The 12,514-nt window shown below is 45.7% G+C and overlaps 1 protein-coding gene across 1 annotated transcript in view; it reads right to left on the bottom strand.

The window, feature by feature from the left end:
- Nucleotides 1-3,580: 3,580 nt before the first annotated feature.
- Nucleotides 3,581-12,514, bottom strand: part of LAMC1 (laminin subunit gamma 1) — a gene marked incomplete at its 5' end in the record, with an annotated part of 66,173 nt that continues 57,239 nt past the window's right edge. The window contains 10 exons of the mRNA XM_083867397.1: nucleotides 3,581-6,714; nucleotides 7,092-7,191; nucleotides 7,720-7,878; nucleotides 8,098-8,297; nucleotides 8,651-8,765; nucleotides 9,152-9,301; nucleotides 9,641-9,785; nucleotides 9,973-10,110; nucleotides 10,454-10,533; nucleotides 10,927-11,132. Of these exons, the coding sequence (XP_083723523.1) occupies nucleotides 6,458-6,714; nucleotides 7,092-7,191; nucleotides 7,720-7,878; nucleotides 8,098-8,297; nucleotides 8,651-8,765; nucleotides 9,152-9,301; nucleotides 9,641-9,785; nucleotides 9,973-10,110; nucleotides 10,454-10,533; nucleotides 10,927-11,132 (1,550 nt within the window). The 3' untranslated portion in view covers nucleotides 3,581-6,457. The remainder of the gene's footprint in view (nucleotides 6,715-7,091; nucleotides 7,192-7,719; nucleotides 7,879-8,097; nucleotides 8,298-8,650; nucleotides 8,766-9,151; nucleotides 9,302-9,640; nucleotides 9,786-9,972; nucleotides 10,111-10,453; nucleotides 10,534-10,926; nucleotides 11,133-12,514) is intronic.

Here is a 12,514-nt window from a genome sequence, read left to right as displayed (position 1 = left end):
TCTGAGCCTCTTACACTCCTCAACAGCTTCCAGACACTCCAGACACCTGGAGCTGACTCACAGGGCTTTCCTCTGTGGCTCCTGGTGATCTCATGGGCGCAGCCAGCCCAAACTCACCACATCTCTGCACCTCCCTTTGCCAACTGTACCTGCCTCTGCTGATTGAGTCGACTCACTTTTCTAAACAGGAAGTTTCCTCTTCATCTCACTTGCTGGATCTTAATACAGCTCCCAACAAGGAACACAGCATCCAGACATGATAGTGGTGTGGTGGGTTTTGGCATCTGAGGTTGTTTTATCTGGTTTTCATTACTGGTGTTTTAAGTGAGATAAAATTATTTATGGTGTTCCCACCAATTAGGAAGTTCTCTAGGATCCACTCATACCTCTAGGGAGACACAATTCCTTCTGCTCTTAAGTACCTCACTGGCCCACAACACTTCTGCTGTGTCCTTCCTACCTGCTGACACCCCTCTGCTCGGGAGGGTCATCTCCAGCCGCGTGGTCCTTAACAGCAGTTCCCTTAGATCTCACCCAGGCCACATCCTCAGCTGATCTCTCTTGGAAAACCAGCTCTCCCCATCAGGAAGCTTTTTCCCTTATCTGTCTCCTCCATGTTGTCCCTTTTATCTCACTCTTGCCACCCCACCTCTCACTCCATTTGTGCAAACAAGGCCGTTCCTCAGTCATCTCTGCTTATTGACTCAGATTACTCTCACCTTGTCATCTGCCACTATGCTTCAAGATGACCTCTGAAAACCACAAGCCATGAGACTACCAAAAATGTATTTCCTGGGGCCCTGAATTTCTAAACACACCTGATCTGGAACAAGCAGCTTCCCTCCACAGAGCAATGTCCCACTGCAACCTGTCACTATAGCAGCACCCTTGAGAAAAGGTCTCACACCAACATGATTAACAGAGATATTTTACCTTTTAGAGTAAGAAAAAAGTGTAAGCAAAGGGAGGCATAAATAACAGCTGTGCTCATCAGACACCACAACAAAACAGTTTTGTTTCACTGTAAAATCTCTGTCTTTTAATCTGCAACACAAGAAAAGTCCTTCTGAAGATGTTTTATGTTCATTCACAACAGAGTCAAAAAAGCTGTTCCTGCAGGCAGACCACTGAGGCTCACAAGTTCATCACTCCTTGAGGATGTGGCTGTGGCAGAATTAACCACTCCAAAACCAGTCTGAAACAACATAATAATCTAAGTTTTGCTGATGGTTGCTGGTAAAAAGTGATGGATGGGTAAAAACTCTGAAGTGATGGTTTTATTAATGTACGCAAGGGAGGAAACACATTTTGGTGACTTAGGCCACATGAACACCATGATGCTGTTAGTCCTTACAGCCCAGGTCAACCCTTGCATCCCCAAGGGGCCATCTAATCTGCCACTTCTTCCTCCAGGAGGAAATTCTCTAGGATTTCCTCACAGTGTGGAAAATCAGCGATCATGATGTGCTGGTATCACCAAACACCAGTGCAGCAACGGAGCCTGGACTTCAGTCTCTCCTCTGACAGTTGGATGCCCTGGAAAAAAGTCCTGACAGCCAGAGCCACCTGGAGCAGAGCTCATTGAGGCAGCAGCTTTGCTGGGATGGGCAGAGGCAGGGAGCAGGCAGGGATCATGCTGGCAGTGAGCAAGCGGGGCAGGGCAGCAGCAGTGGCACAGCAAGGAAGTGCTGTCATGTCTGGCCATGCTTTGCCTGTGCCCTGCCCAGGCCAGTGAGGGGTGAGACAAACAGGGATGAAGGAAGAAGGCATTGCCATCCCACTGCATTCTCCTCTCTGGCCCCATACCCAGCCTCCATGGGATAATCTATGTGGTATTCCTGATGTTTCTGGGATGGGCACACATTGAAGGGGTCAAGCCAGCAGCCAACTAGAAAAAACAACTCACCAGAATGTGGTCCAACATGGTCATGGCTGTAGATGGGGAGCATAGGACACTACCAGCTCGATGTGGCAGGTGCTCGATGTGGCTCCACTTCCTCAGAGATGTCACAGCAGAGATGTCTCCTCCAGGCAGTTGTTCCCAGCACTTTTTAACTTGTAACAATACCTTGTCCTCCCCACAAGTGAGAGGGAACCCAGCTCAGGTCTGTCCAAGCCCTCCCCACTGCCACCTGCTCACCAGGCCCCTTGGCCCTGCCAGCCTCCTGCTTCTCCAGAGAGTACATGAGAGATGATAGGGCTTGAACTTGGGCAGTGGGAACAAACACAGGGAACTGAAGGACAAAGGCTACCAGAGCATGGCTTGGTCACTGCTCAGCAAGGTGCCTCCTCACCCACCTTGAAGTCAGGTTTTGGCTACACTGAGCAGATATCCCAGGAGGGCATCTCTACTTGGGCTTCAATATATTGGTGGAAAAATTTGGTATCCTGTAAGCCATTATCATGGTCCCCTGGATCTGCTCCTCCCTGTAACAGATTTCTGAGAATTTATTTAGGTTACTCTTACCTCATCATCCCCCACTATCCTCCAGCATTACCTCTGAAAACCACATGAATGGCAAGGCTCATCCTCCTTCAAGATCACCTGTGAGACACATTTGCACAATGCCCACAAGAAACTTCTGGAGATAAAAAATCCTGAAGATAAAAAAAGGGACACAGGCTTGCTTCCTAATCTAAACATTTTTGTCTCAAAATGGTCAGAGGCTCCATGTCAACCTACAGCCCATACAAGATAAGAACTGTCCCACTATCCAAATGTCTGCCCCCTGACTGCTCCCCACAATCCAGCTGAAACTTCAGCCAGATTTTACCAGCTGGGATTTGCTTTACAAAAACATTGGCAAGAAAAAGAGTTGTATTTTAAAAAACAAATTCATTAGCAACAACTGAAGAATGAAAAACTGACATGCAAAAATAGTAAGAATTTACCAGCTGAGATGGGATTAGCTCTGATGCAAGTTAATGAGATCTGTGTGTTTTCCTCTGCTGAGAAAAATAACAGAAATCCAGCTGGAGCTGTAAAACAAGTGTGAATGCAGAACAGCCTAATCTCTTATCACTGCCGTATGTCCTGAAAAATTTGCTTAATTGAGCCCAGGCTCTGGGAGACAGGACCCAGGAGCAACACAGAGTACCCAGATTTGTGGCAGTTCCCAGTAATTTCAGCTTGTTTATTCAGGCTTTTTTTTTTTTTTTTTTTTTTTTTTTTTTTTTTTTTTTCCCCAGGAGCCCCATCCTTTTCTACCTGTTTAGTAAAAAGGATTTTCCCCTTACAATGTAAATAAACTTTCCCCACTTCCTCAGGGCTTTCCAGGAAGACAGTGCCACTCCAATAGCATCAGCACCAACAACACAGTATGTTTTTAGGTCCTGGAAAACTAGCAACTTAAGATTCATCACAGCCATGGCAGTGGAGCAGTGGACATAAGGAAAAACCATCATCCTTGCCCTCTGTATCCCACCACATGCATTTCTGAGTTTCTCCTCCCTTTTTTCCATACCAAACCAGGTTGTCTAAGGAGCAAGAGGTGAATCTTGCAACTGAGACACATCACCATCAATATCCTACCACCAAAAACGAAGTAATACTCAACAGAATACCCAGGTATAAGGGGTTACAAATATTCAGACTTTATTATAAATAAGAAATACTGTTTTATACATAAAAACTGCAAGTGTTGCATTTTGTTCACCGCCCCAGACAGCAAGACCACAGATTAAGGCAAAAAAAGCTGGAGTGAAGGCACATACTGAGGGGGCCACAGTCAGGAATAAGGTGATGAAGGGATGTCACATTGTCATCCATGACACCCAGCACTCCACCAGCAGCTGTCACATCATCACATTATGTAAAGAAATAACTGGACTTATACAATGAATAATGGCTGTAATGCAGTACTGATTAACAGATCGCTTATAAAGATTTTTTTTATTTATTTAAAAATAAAATTCTGTTAAAAACGGCTTAAGAAAAAAAAAAAAAAAAAAAACACAAGAAAGCAGGAAACCTTAGGCCTGAGGTCAGCCAGGGCATGAGCACACCTTCACATCTGCTCTTCTCACAGCCTTGGCAGAGGTGATGTGGTCACAGCTATCTTCCCAGAGCAACCCAATGTCCCTGTGCGTGCAAGGCACAGGGAGCTCTCCTCCAGAGGTGTTTCCAGGCAGGAGGGAAATCCCACAATCATTAAGGGAAGGGATACAAGAGCCATGCAGCGGTTGGGAGACCAAACATGCCCTGCCCAGCAGCACTGTCTGCACCAAGCCTCCTGCCATGCACAGTGGTATCAAGATGTCCCCAAATGCAGTTCTCTGAGCACCTCAGTGCTGGTCTGGTGTCCCAACAGTGCTACAGCTCCTCACAGCCCAGCTGCAAAACCACAGCCCCTGTTCCACTGCTGGCACAGCATCCCAGGGGACAAGGGACACAGAACTGGGTGCTGCAGGCATCGTGGGGGGCAGGGCTGGCTTTGGAGGCAGGGCTGGAAAGCATCCACCCGACAGGCAAAGTGGTTATGGATGGGTGCTGGGGATATGGCAGAGGGAAGCAAGCAGGAGCCCAGCTAGGAGAAATCCCAGGTTTTAAGGGAATGATACAGAGAGAAGCGATACATGGTGCACATGCCCCAATGGCTACAGGGGAAAGCACATAGAGGAGGCCAGGCTGTGCCACTCTGGAAATATGGCTGAGTATATTTACACACACATACACACACACACACGAGAGACTTCCTCACACTATAATCATGATTTAAAAAAAACGGAAAAAAAATCACATTCACACATAAAACATAAATTTGAAATAATTAATAGCACCAGTGTGTGTCAGATAATAAGTTCTTCCCCGCTACGCAAACGTACAAAGTTGCATAGTGTTTAAGGATAGATATATACTGGATCTCAGGGAAAGGGGGGAGGGATGCCAGGCTGGAGGCAAGAAGGAGAATGCAGAGGATGCTCTGGTCTGGGAGAGAGGGAGGGGCTCCCTGCCACTCCCCCCCTGCACCAGTGAGCACTGCCTGGGGAGGGAGCCAGCAGGGAGGCAGTGGGAGTGGTGTAAAGGCAGAGCTGCCACCTGAGCCTGGCCTGAGGTCCCTGTGCTGCAGTAGCTTTATGGTGACTGCGAGATCCGGAGGCAAAAAGAAAGGAGGGCACTGGGAAATTCCAGCTCTTCCTCTCAAGCTTTAAAACAGGCAAAAGGCCAGAGCAATGGCAGGAGAGATAAAAATCCCACTGCCCTCCTTCAGAAAAAAGATGGGGAGGAAAAGACCTTTCCGTTTCCACTCATGTGCCCCCTTCCTTCCCCACCCAAAGACATTCAGCATGGAGGCCAGTGCAGTGTTGGAGCTCTCTGGATGGCAGCTCTCCTCTTCAGCAAGACTTGTCCTGCTTCAACAAACTCATCTGTCAGTCACATTCCAAGCACAGAAAACCAGATCTTCTGGAAATTCAGTAGCAACAGATGGGAATGCAGCTTGTGGCTTCCACACTCTGGCAGTCTGGACTACCCAGCAGGTAGCAGCTTTCAGACCAAACCCAAAACGCCTCCAGAGAACAGAAGTGGGGCTGGCAAGACCCACCACTCCACTAGTATCCCATCTTCCCAAAGAGCTCCAATCAGAGGCTGCCTTTTTCTCACAGTGATGCATCATCACAGAAAGCATTTCAGAAAGAGGCTTCAGCTATTTTGTCAAAGGCTACCAACACTGTTGGATTGGCCACTAAGGTAATGATGAAAAAAATAAATTCACAGGGTTAGAAGTTGGGAAGAAGGATCTGAATTGAGTGCAGCTATACTGGCCATTACAGTAATACTTTGGTAGCCATCCCCTTCCTTCATAGAGACAAAGAGCTCCAGGACTGAGGATTTTACAGTCAAAGGGAGAAGACAGGAGAGAAAGTTGTGTTAGTTTTGCCTTGCTGTATACAGCTCACATGGTTATTTCTGAACCACAGTATAAAGAGTCCAGAGCATCTCTCATCCTTGCACTAATCAAAGGGAAACTGTGTCTGAGGAAGGGGCAAAGGTGGAGTGCTCAGGAAAACAATCTATATAAAAAAAACCCCTTTGATGCCCAAAGACGGATATTTAATTAATTTGCTTCTCAAAAAAAAAACAAAACAAAACAAAACAAAACAAAACAAAACAAAAACAAAAACAAAAACAAAAAAAAAAAAAAAAAAAAAAAAACACCCCAAACAAACCAACAAACAAAACCAAAATGAAACAAAAAAGAAAAAAAAACAAAACAAAACAAAAAAAAACCAAACAAAAAACCAGAACAAAACAAAACAAAAACAAAACAAAAAAAAAAAACAAAAACAAAAAACAAACAAACAAAAAAAACCCAACCAAAAACCTTTCAACTTATCCTGATTTGACAAGAAAACAGTGGCTGCGAGCAGCGAAGATTTGGGGATTTGGAGAAGGTAATGTGTGTTAAGGCACTCCATGGCCGAACCACCACTCACCAGGGCGATTCCCCCCACCCCCTCAGGGTTTCTCAATGGACGGGGTGTTGAAGCAGCCAGATGGCAAGGTCTTCCTGATGTCTTCCAGGTTGCTAATGTCCTTCAGGATCTCTTCAATGTCCCTGTTGTAGGCCTGTATGGCATCATCTTGCTTCTTGGCTTCTCTCTCAAGGAAAGACACTTTCTGGTCCAGGTCATTATCTCTCATCTGGTCTTTGGCACTGTTCAGGCTACCTTCAATTTCATTCAGTTTGTTTAAATCCACTGTCTCCAGTTGCCCTGAAAAACCAGAAGTAAATAGTGAAGTGCATTAGAACCCCTTTGACACCCCGGGTGCTCACATGGCTGAACCCACAGCAGACCTCCACTGGACCATCTCTGCAGTAGAGACGGCATCTGAAACAGGACCAACCACAGGAGTGACATTTCCACTGCCTCAAGAACTCTTCAGTTTGCAGAAAACCAACATAGAATATTGCCCAGCAAGTTCTGAGGCTATTTGGGAAAGAAAAAACCCAAAGTCCTTGCCAAGACCACACAAACCCCATTGCAAGAGATCAAGAGATCCATCTGGTTCCTCAAACAATACTGACAGGAAAGCCAGCACATACCAGGAAAACACTCAAAGGCATAGATCACATTAGAGACAGTCCTACCTAGTTGATCCAACAGGTCATTAATGACAGTGAGTAGGCTGTTCACAGAGTTCTTAGCTTTTCTTGCATTGTCTTCTGCCTCCTGGGCAGCCTGTGAGGCCTGTAGGATATGAAAAAAAACGAGAGCACAAGAAAGGTGGAGGGATTACAGAACTGTTGTCTCTCCTCTGCACTTAGTCATCACATCACTGCCTCCTCACTCCAGGATAACAATCCTGTACAAAGATCTTTATCACAGGGCTGGGGAGAAAACTGACAATCTTAAAGTAATTGGTTTTCTGAATATTTCAGGATGGGGATCCCTGAAAACCAAGCAGGATTTTGCAGTAAAAACCAGGATGGAATCAAAAGGGCGATACAGTCAAGTTTTAGTTAACATAATAGGAAAACTAACTTTTATTTCGTTAAAATAAAAGGAGAAGTAGCTCTCAAACTCCAGCAGGGAGCCTAGGCTAACAGACCAGGACTTGTCTCCTTTTCATTCCCACTTAAAACTTGGAAGAGTCAGAATACTGGCTGGACACAGCGCTGTCTTTGCAAGAGGAGAACAGGAGGAAAGCCTCCATTGCCAGGACAGCAGGGAGAAGGCAGCTCCTAACCACTGCTGTCACCTGCCAGCAGTACTTACCTCCCCTGCCATCTTCATATCCTGCTCAGCATCAGCCTGCTTCCGCTTCAGCTCTTTTTCTGCATCCTGCAGCTGCTTCATCATGTCATCCACCTCCTTGGCCAGTCCTGTCACATCAGCAAAGGTCTTGTCGGCTTCAGCTCTGGTAGCAGCAGCACTCTGCAGCCAACAGGTGGGAAAAGATGAAAGAAGATGGTGAAGGTGCAGAACTTCCTTCAATACTTCTCATCAAAATGGACTGACTTCCTATCTTGCCATATTCTGCATTTGCAGTGGGGAATACAGCAGAGAGCACACGGGCTCACCAGGACACACTGAAACAGGAGCTCATGCAGTCCCACAGCAGGAGCTCAGTGGGGTGAGCTGCAGCAGACCCACCTTCTGAACAGAGCTGGCGATTTTCTCAGCATCATCTGCTCTGGCCTTGGCGTCGCGGGCGTCGGCAGCAGCATTGCCCAGGGCCAGCTCTGCCTGGTGGGTCTTGTTGTTGGCCTCTGCAATGGTCTGGCTGATGGCAGGGATCTTCTTCAGAGCCTCCTCGGCCGCCGTCTTGTTATCGTTTACCCGCTTATCAAAGTCTAAAGGGGCAAAGCAGATCCTTATCACGTGCTCCCAAGCAGAGCCTTGAGATGCTCCTTTGACCAAGCTACCCAAGGCTTTGCTGCCCTGATACTGGAGGGATGAAGAGCAAACTGGGGTCAGCTCTCCCTATTGCACATCTTCTGATGTTAAATAAGGAAGTTAAAAGGAAATGTCCAGTCCCTGAAAACACTTGTGTTTTTTCATTAAAGAAAAATGAGCCAAAAGAACAGACCCAACACTCAGATTAGGGCAACAGCAGTGCCTCTCTGACCAGAATATCCTGCCAAGAATATCCTAGTGCCAAGTCACACTGGAATTGAAGGATTCACTTCAACTGCTTCCTCTTTACCTTTCAGGTTGCTGAGAATGGTATTGGCCTCCTGTAGTGTGCCACTGCTCTTCCGAGCAGCTTCTTCAGCCAGGGCTTTTGCTGCATCTGCTCGAGCCAAGAGCTGGTCTGCAGTCTGAGGAGACATGACATCAATGTATTCACACTTTCTGAAGGACAATTGTGTAGGTGTATGAAAAAGCACTGTTAAGCCTCAAACAACAATGCCATCCAGAACAGCAGTGCTTCCTCTGAGACCAGGTGAGTGTATGTACTTTGGGAATACTGTTCTGAATACAAAGTGGACACTGTATCTGGTAAGTATCTCCTATTCTCCCATACAGCATCAAAGCCATTGCTTCTAACAGCTTTCTGCATCTCCTTTCTGGGGGCATTCTTCAGCATCCTTTTAATCAATAAGTAACACTGAGTAAGATGAAATCATTTGCATCTGTCAAGTTACTTGTCTTCCTTGTTTGTTTTTTTTCCAGGGAAGAAAAGCCTGCACAACACAGAACTGACCTGCTGCTCTGTCTTCCCTTTCTCCAAGAGGTTCTTCACTTCTAGCTCCTTTCCTTTCATATCTTCTCTCAAGTCCTCATAATCTTTTAGCTTCCTGGCAATTAGTTGATCCAATTCCTCTGCTTCCTTCTTGATCTTATTTGCTTCATTCTGCAGGTGGAAATCACACACACAGTTTCATGAATGTTAAAGAATTCCTGAACAGGTGGTAAATTTTTCCACTTCTACATTCAAGCCAAGATGATTGGCAAACATTTCACTCAGATTTTTGTCCTTCAGAAACTGGGGGAGGTGGGGTTTATGTAGGTGGCTTTCTGCATTTAAATCTTCTGCATAAATGTTAGAATTGCGTAAAAGCTGGATTATGCTTAGATGGACAAAAACCCCACAGAGCATCCTTATGCAGTGACATTAGCAGAGCACATGTAAGGTATGCCAGCAACCTAGCAATCTTCAGGAAATACTGCACATGATGGTGCCCACATGTACCTCTAGCCCCGTGGAATCCACAGTAGGCAGGCTGGTGAGATTAGCATAGATCTGCAGGGCTCTGTTTCCAGCTTCCTCTGCCTCCGCAAGAACCTTGGTGGCCTGTTTCTCTAGGTCTCGAGAAATATTCCTTGCTTGATTGTACCTAAAAAATCCCCAAGGATCCAGTTATGTAACAATATTTCTTGTAGAAAGGAACTTAGGAAGAGAGCGGAAAGGCTAAGAAATTGAAAATCACCTCCTGCAAAATCCAAAGCATACAGAGCGTTGTCTTAGTTTTAAACAATGCTCTAAAGTCAGGAAATAAAAACAGTTTTCTGTTACTGACTCACTTCTGGTTGAGCTCATCAATATCAATTGCAGTTTGGTTTTCTCCAGCCAGGGTCTTCAGCAGCAGTTGATATGCTTCTGTGGAAGTATCATTTGCAGCCTTGGCTGTGCGAACAATCTCATCAGCTTCCTTTTTGTGCCTGGGCAAAATGACAAAATTAAAATAATGCCATTAGATTTGTCAGCCAATAGTTTTTATCCTCAGTTCTTGACTATATTCTCTCTTACTTTTTCTTTTTCCCTCCCCCCAGATTTATATATGGGAGATGCTGAAACATTTGCAATGGAAAATGGTTGCCATGTCTGTCATCCACATCAGTAATGTCTGCTGTCAGTGCTAAACAGCCATCATCCCACAGCATCAGTCTCTTAAGCAGAAAAGGGTGTGTGTTTCCTGCCCAGCAAATGAAATTCTGCTTCCCCTTGTAGGGAAGAGCAGGGCTCTGATGTGGGCCACGATGAGTGTGTCTTGCCACAGCCTACCTTTCTGCTAGCTTACGGGCCTCTTCTGCCAACAGAGTCATGTTGTTGGGGTCCCCGCTTTGTTCTGGAGGTGTAATGGACTGGAAAAGAAACAGAAAGGAAAAAAAAATCCCTTAAAGCTCTTTTTTCATCTTTTATTCATCTTTGCTTTAAATATTTATTGTCATGATCTAAATGCTTAGAGATGTGTCTACACTACTTCTCACTTCTCTGTATTTTTTTTTAAGTCCATGCAGTTTCCACCACTGGTTATCCTTTGAAAAACAATGGAGCTAATATTAATTTTGGATTTTTTATGTTGTTTGGGCTAAGATACAATCTGTGACTGACAGTGGCGAACTTCATTGATTTCCCATGATCTTGATGCAAATTTGCTGTATGAGGGAGAGAGCAAGTGGAGAAACACACCAGAGGCACAGAAGGAAAGGCCCTCACCCTCTCCCAGCTGTGTGGGATCTCAGCAGCACACTCACCACGTTGTCAGCTGCTGCCTTGGCCTTCTCCAGCATATCAGAAGCCAAGCTGATCAGGTCCTCAGTGTCCTCCACCCGCACCCGGGCCTGCTCTGCCAGGCTCTCCGTGTCCCGCACTGTGCCCTGGATGTTCCTCAGCCTGTTCAGTTGACTCACTAAGGTGCTGTTGATGTCTCTGAGACGATCCATGAGGCCCTGATCTACGTCTGAAACACATGACACAAAAGAGAGGAAGCAAAATTAATTAGAGCAGGAAGAGAAGCTGGAGCAGCAGCTTACCACTGCAGGCACCGTGTTGGTAGGTTAATCCCCTACTGAAAAGGAACCAGGCAAAGCCATTTCACAACTCACTTAGCTTGAGATCAAAGTCATAATCAGAATGTGCACCAGGAGAAATGAAAAGCCATTAACTGCTAATAAGACAATCCCGCTGGGTGCTGGAACTGACTCTGATGGGAGATTTTGTGTTCAGAATCACATTTTACCTCTCTCATTGACTTAAAATTACAACAGAGCTGCTCCTCAATGGGTACAAAATGTCTGTTTTGTGAATTCTCTTTACCTTATCTCCTAGAAATTAAGCAGAGATGGAGGAAGAGTGCAGACATATATTTTTCCACACTCAGGGCAACAATGGCTACTTGGAAGAAAGACATAAGGAGCTCCATATGGAGCAGCTAGGAGCTGTGTGGAATAGCAAACCCACTCCAAACTCTCCCCAAACTAAAGAGCTGACAAAAGCTGGCAGGATAGAGCCTTGGTTCTCTCATTCATATGTAGAATGTATGAGGCACCCAAACTTCACCAAATTTCTAGACCATCAGGTAACTCCCCACACCAGTACAGGTAGGTGCTTCAAAACCAAGGCAGTTACTTTCAAAAAGCTGAAAATTTTACCAAGAATTAAAGTGCAATTAGAAGCCCACAGAACTCTAAAATCAAGATTGGTCAAACACCTTGACCTTGCAGCACATCTTAAGTATTGAACATGAACATTTGACACATTTCAAAAACATACTACCACAGAGAAACAAAAATAACTTCTACAGGTGTGCACAGATTTTTGCAAGGGTAGTTTTTCTTGCATTTACCTTATCCTCTTAGTAAGAGAAGAACCTGGAGCTGGGGAAGGGTCTGGAGCACAAGTCTCATGAGGAGCAGCTGAAGGAGCTGGGAGGGGTTGAGCCTGAAGAAAAGGAGGCTCAGGGGACCTTCTGGCTATCCACAACTCCCTTACAGGAGGGTGCACCCAGGGGGATCAGGCTCTCCTCTCAAGGAAGAGGGACAAGATGAGAGGAAACAGCTTCAAGCTGTGCCTGGGGAGGTTTTGGTTGGATAGTGGGAAAAATTTCTTCACTTGAAGGGCCATCCAGCCCTGGTACAGCTGCCCAGGGAAATGGTGGAATCACCATCCCTGGAGGGATCTAAAAGCTGGATGGATGTGGCAGTTGGGAACACAGGTTAGTGGTGACCTTTGCAGTGCTGAGGGGCAGAGAGCAGTTGGGTTTGATCTTAAGGGTCTTATGAAATTAAATAATTCATAATTTCAACACAGAAAGAGATATCAAAAATTCCACCACAAAACCAA

The sequence above is a fragment of the Zosterops lateralis genome (genome assembly GCF_965231275.1).
Source record: "Zosterops lateralis genome assembly, chromosome: 9".
Lineage (NCBI taxonomy): Eukaryota > Metazoa > Chordata > Aves > Passeriformes > Zosteropidae > Zosterops > Zosterops lateralis.
Note: the sequence above shows the minus strand (reverse complement) of the source record. Positions and strands in the feature narration are given on the sequence as shown.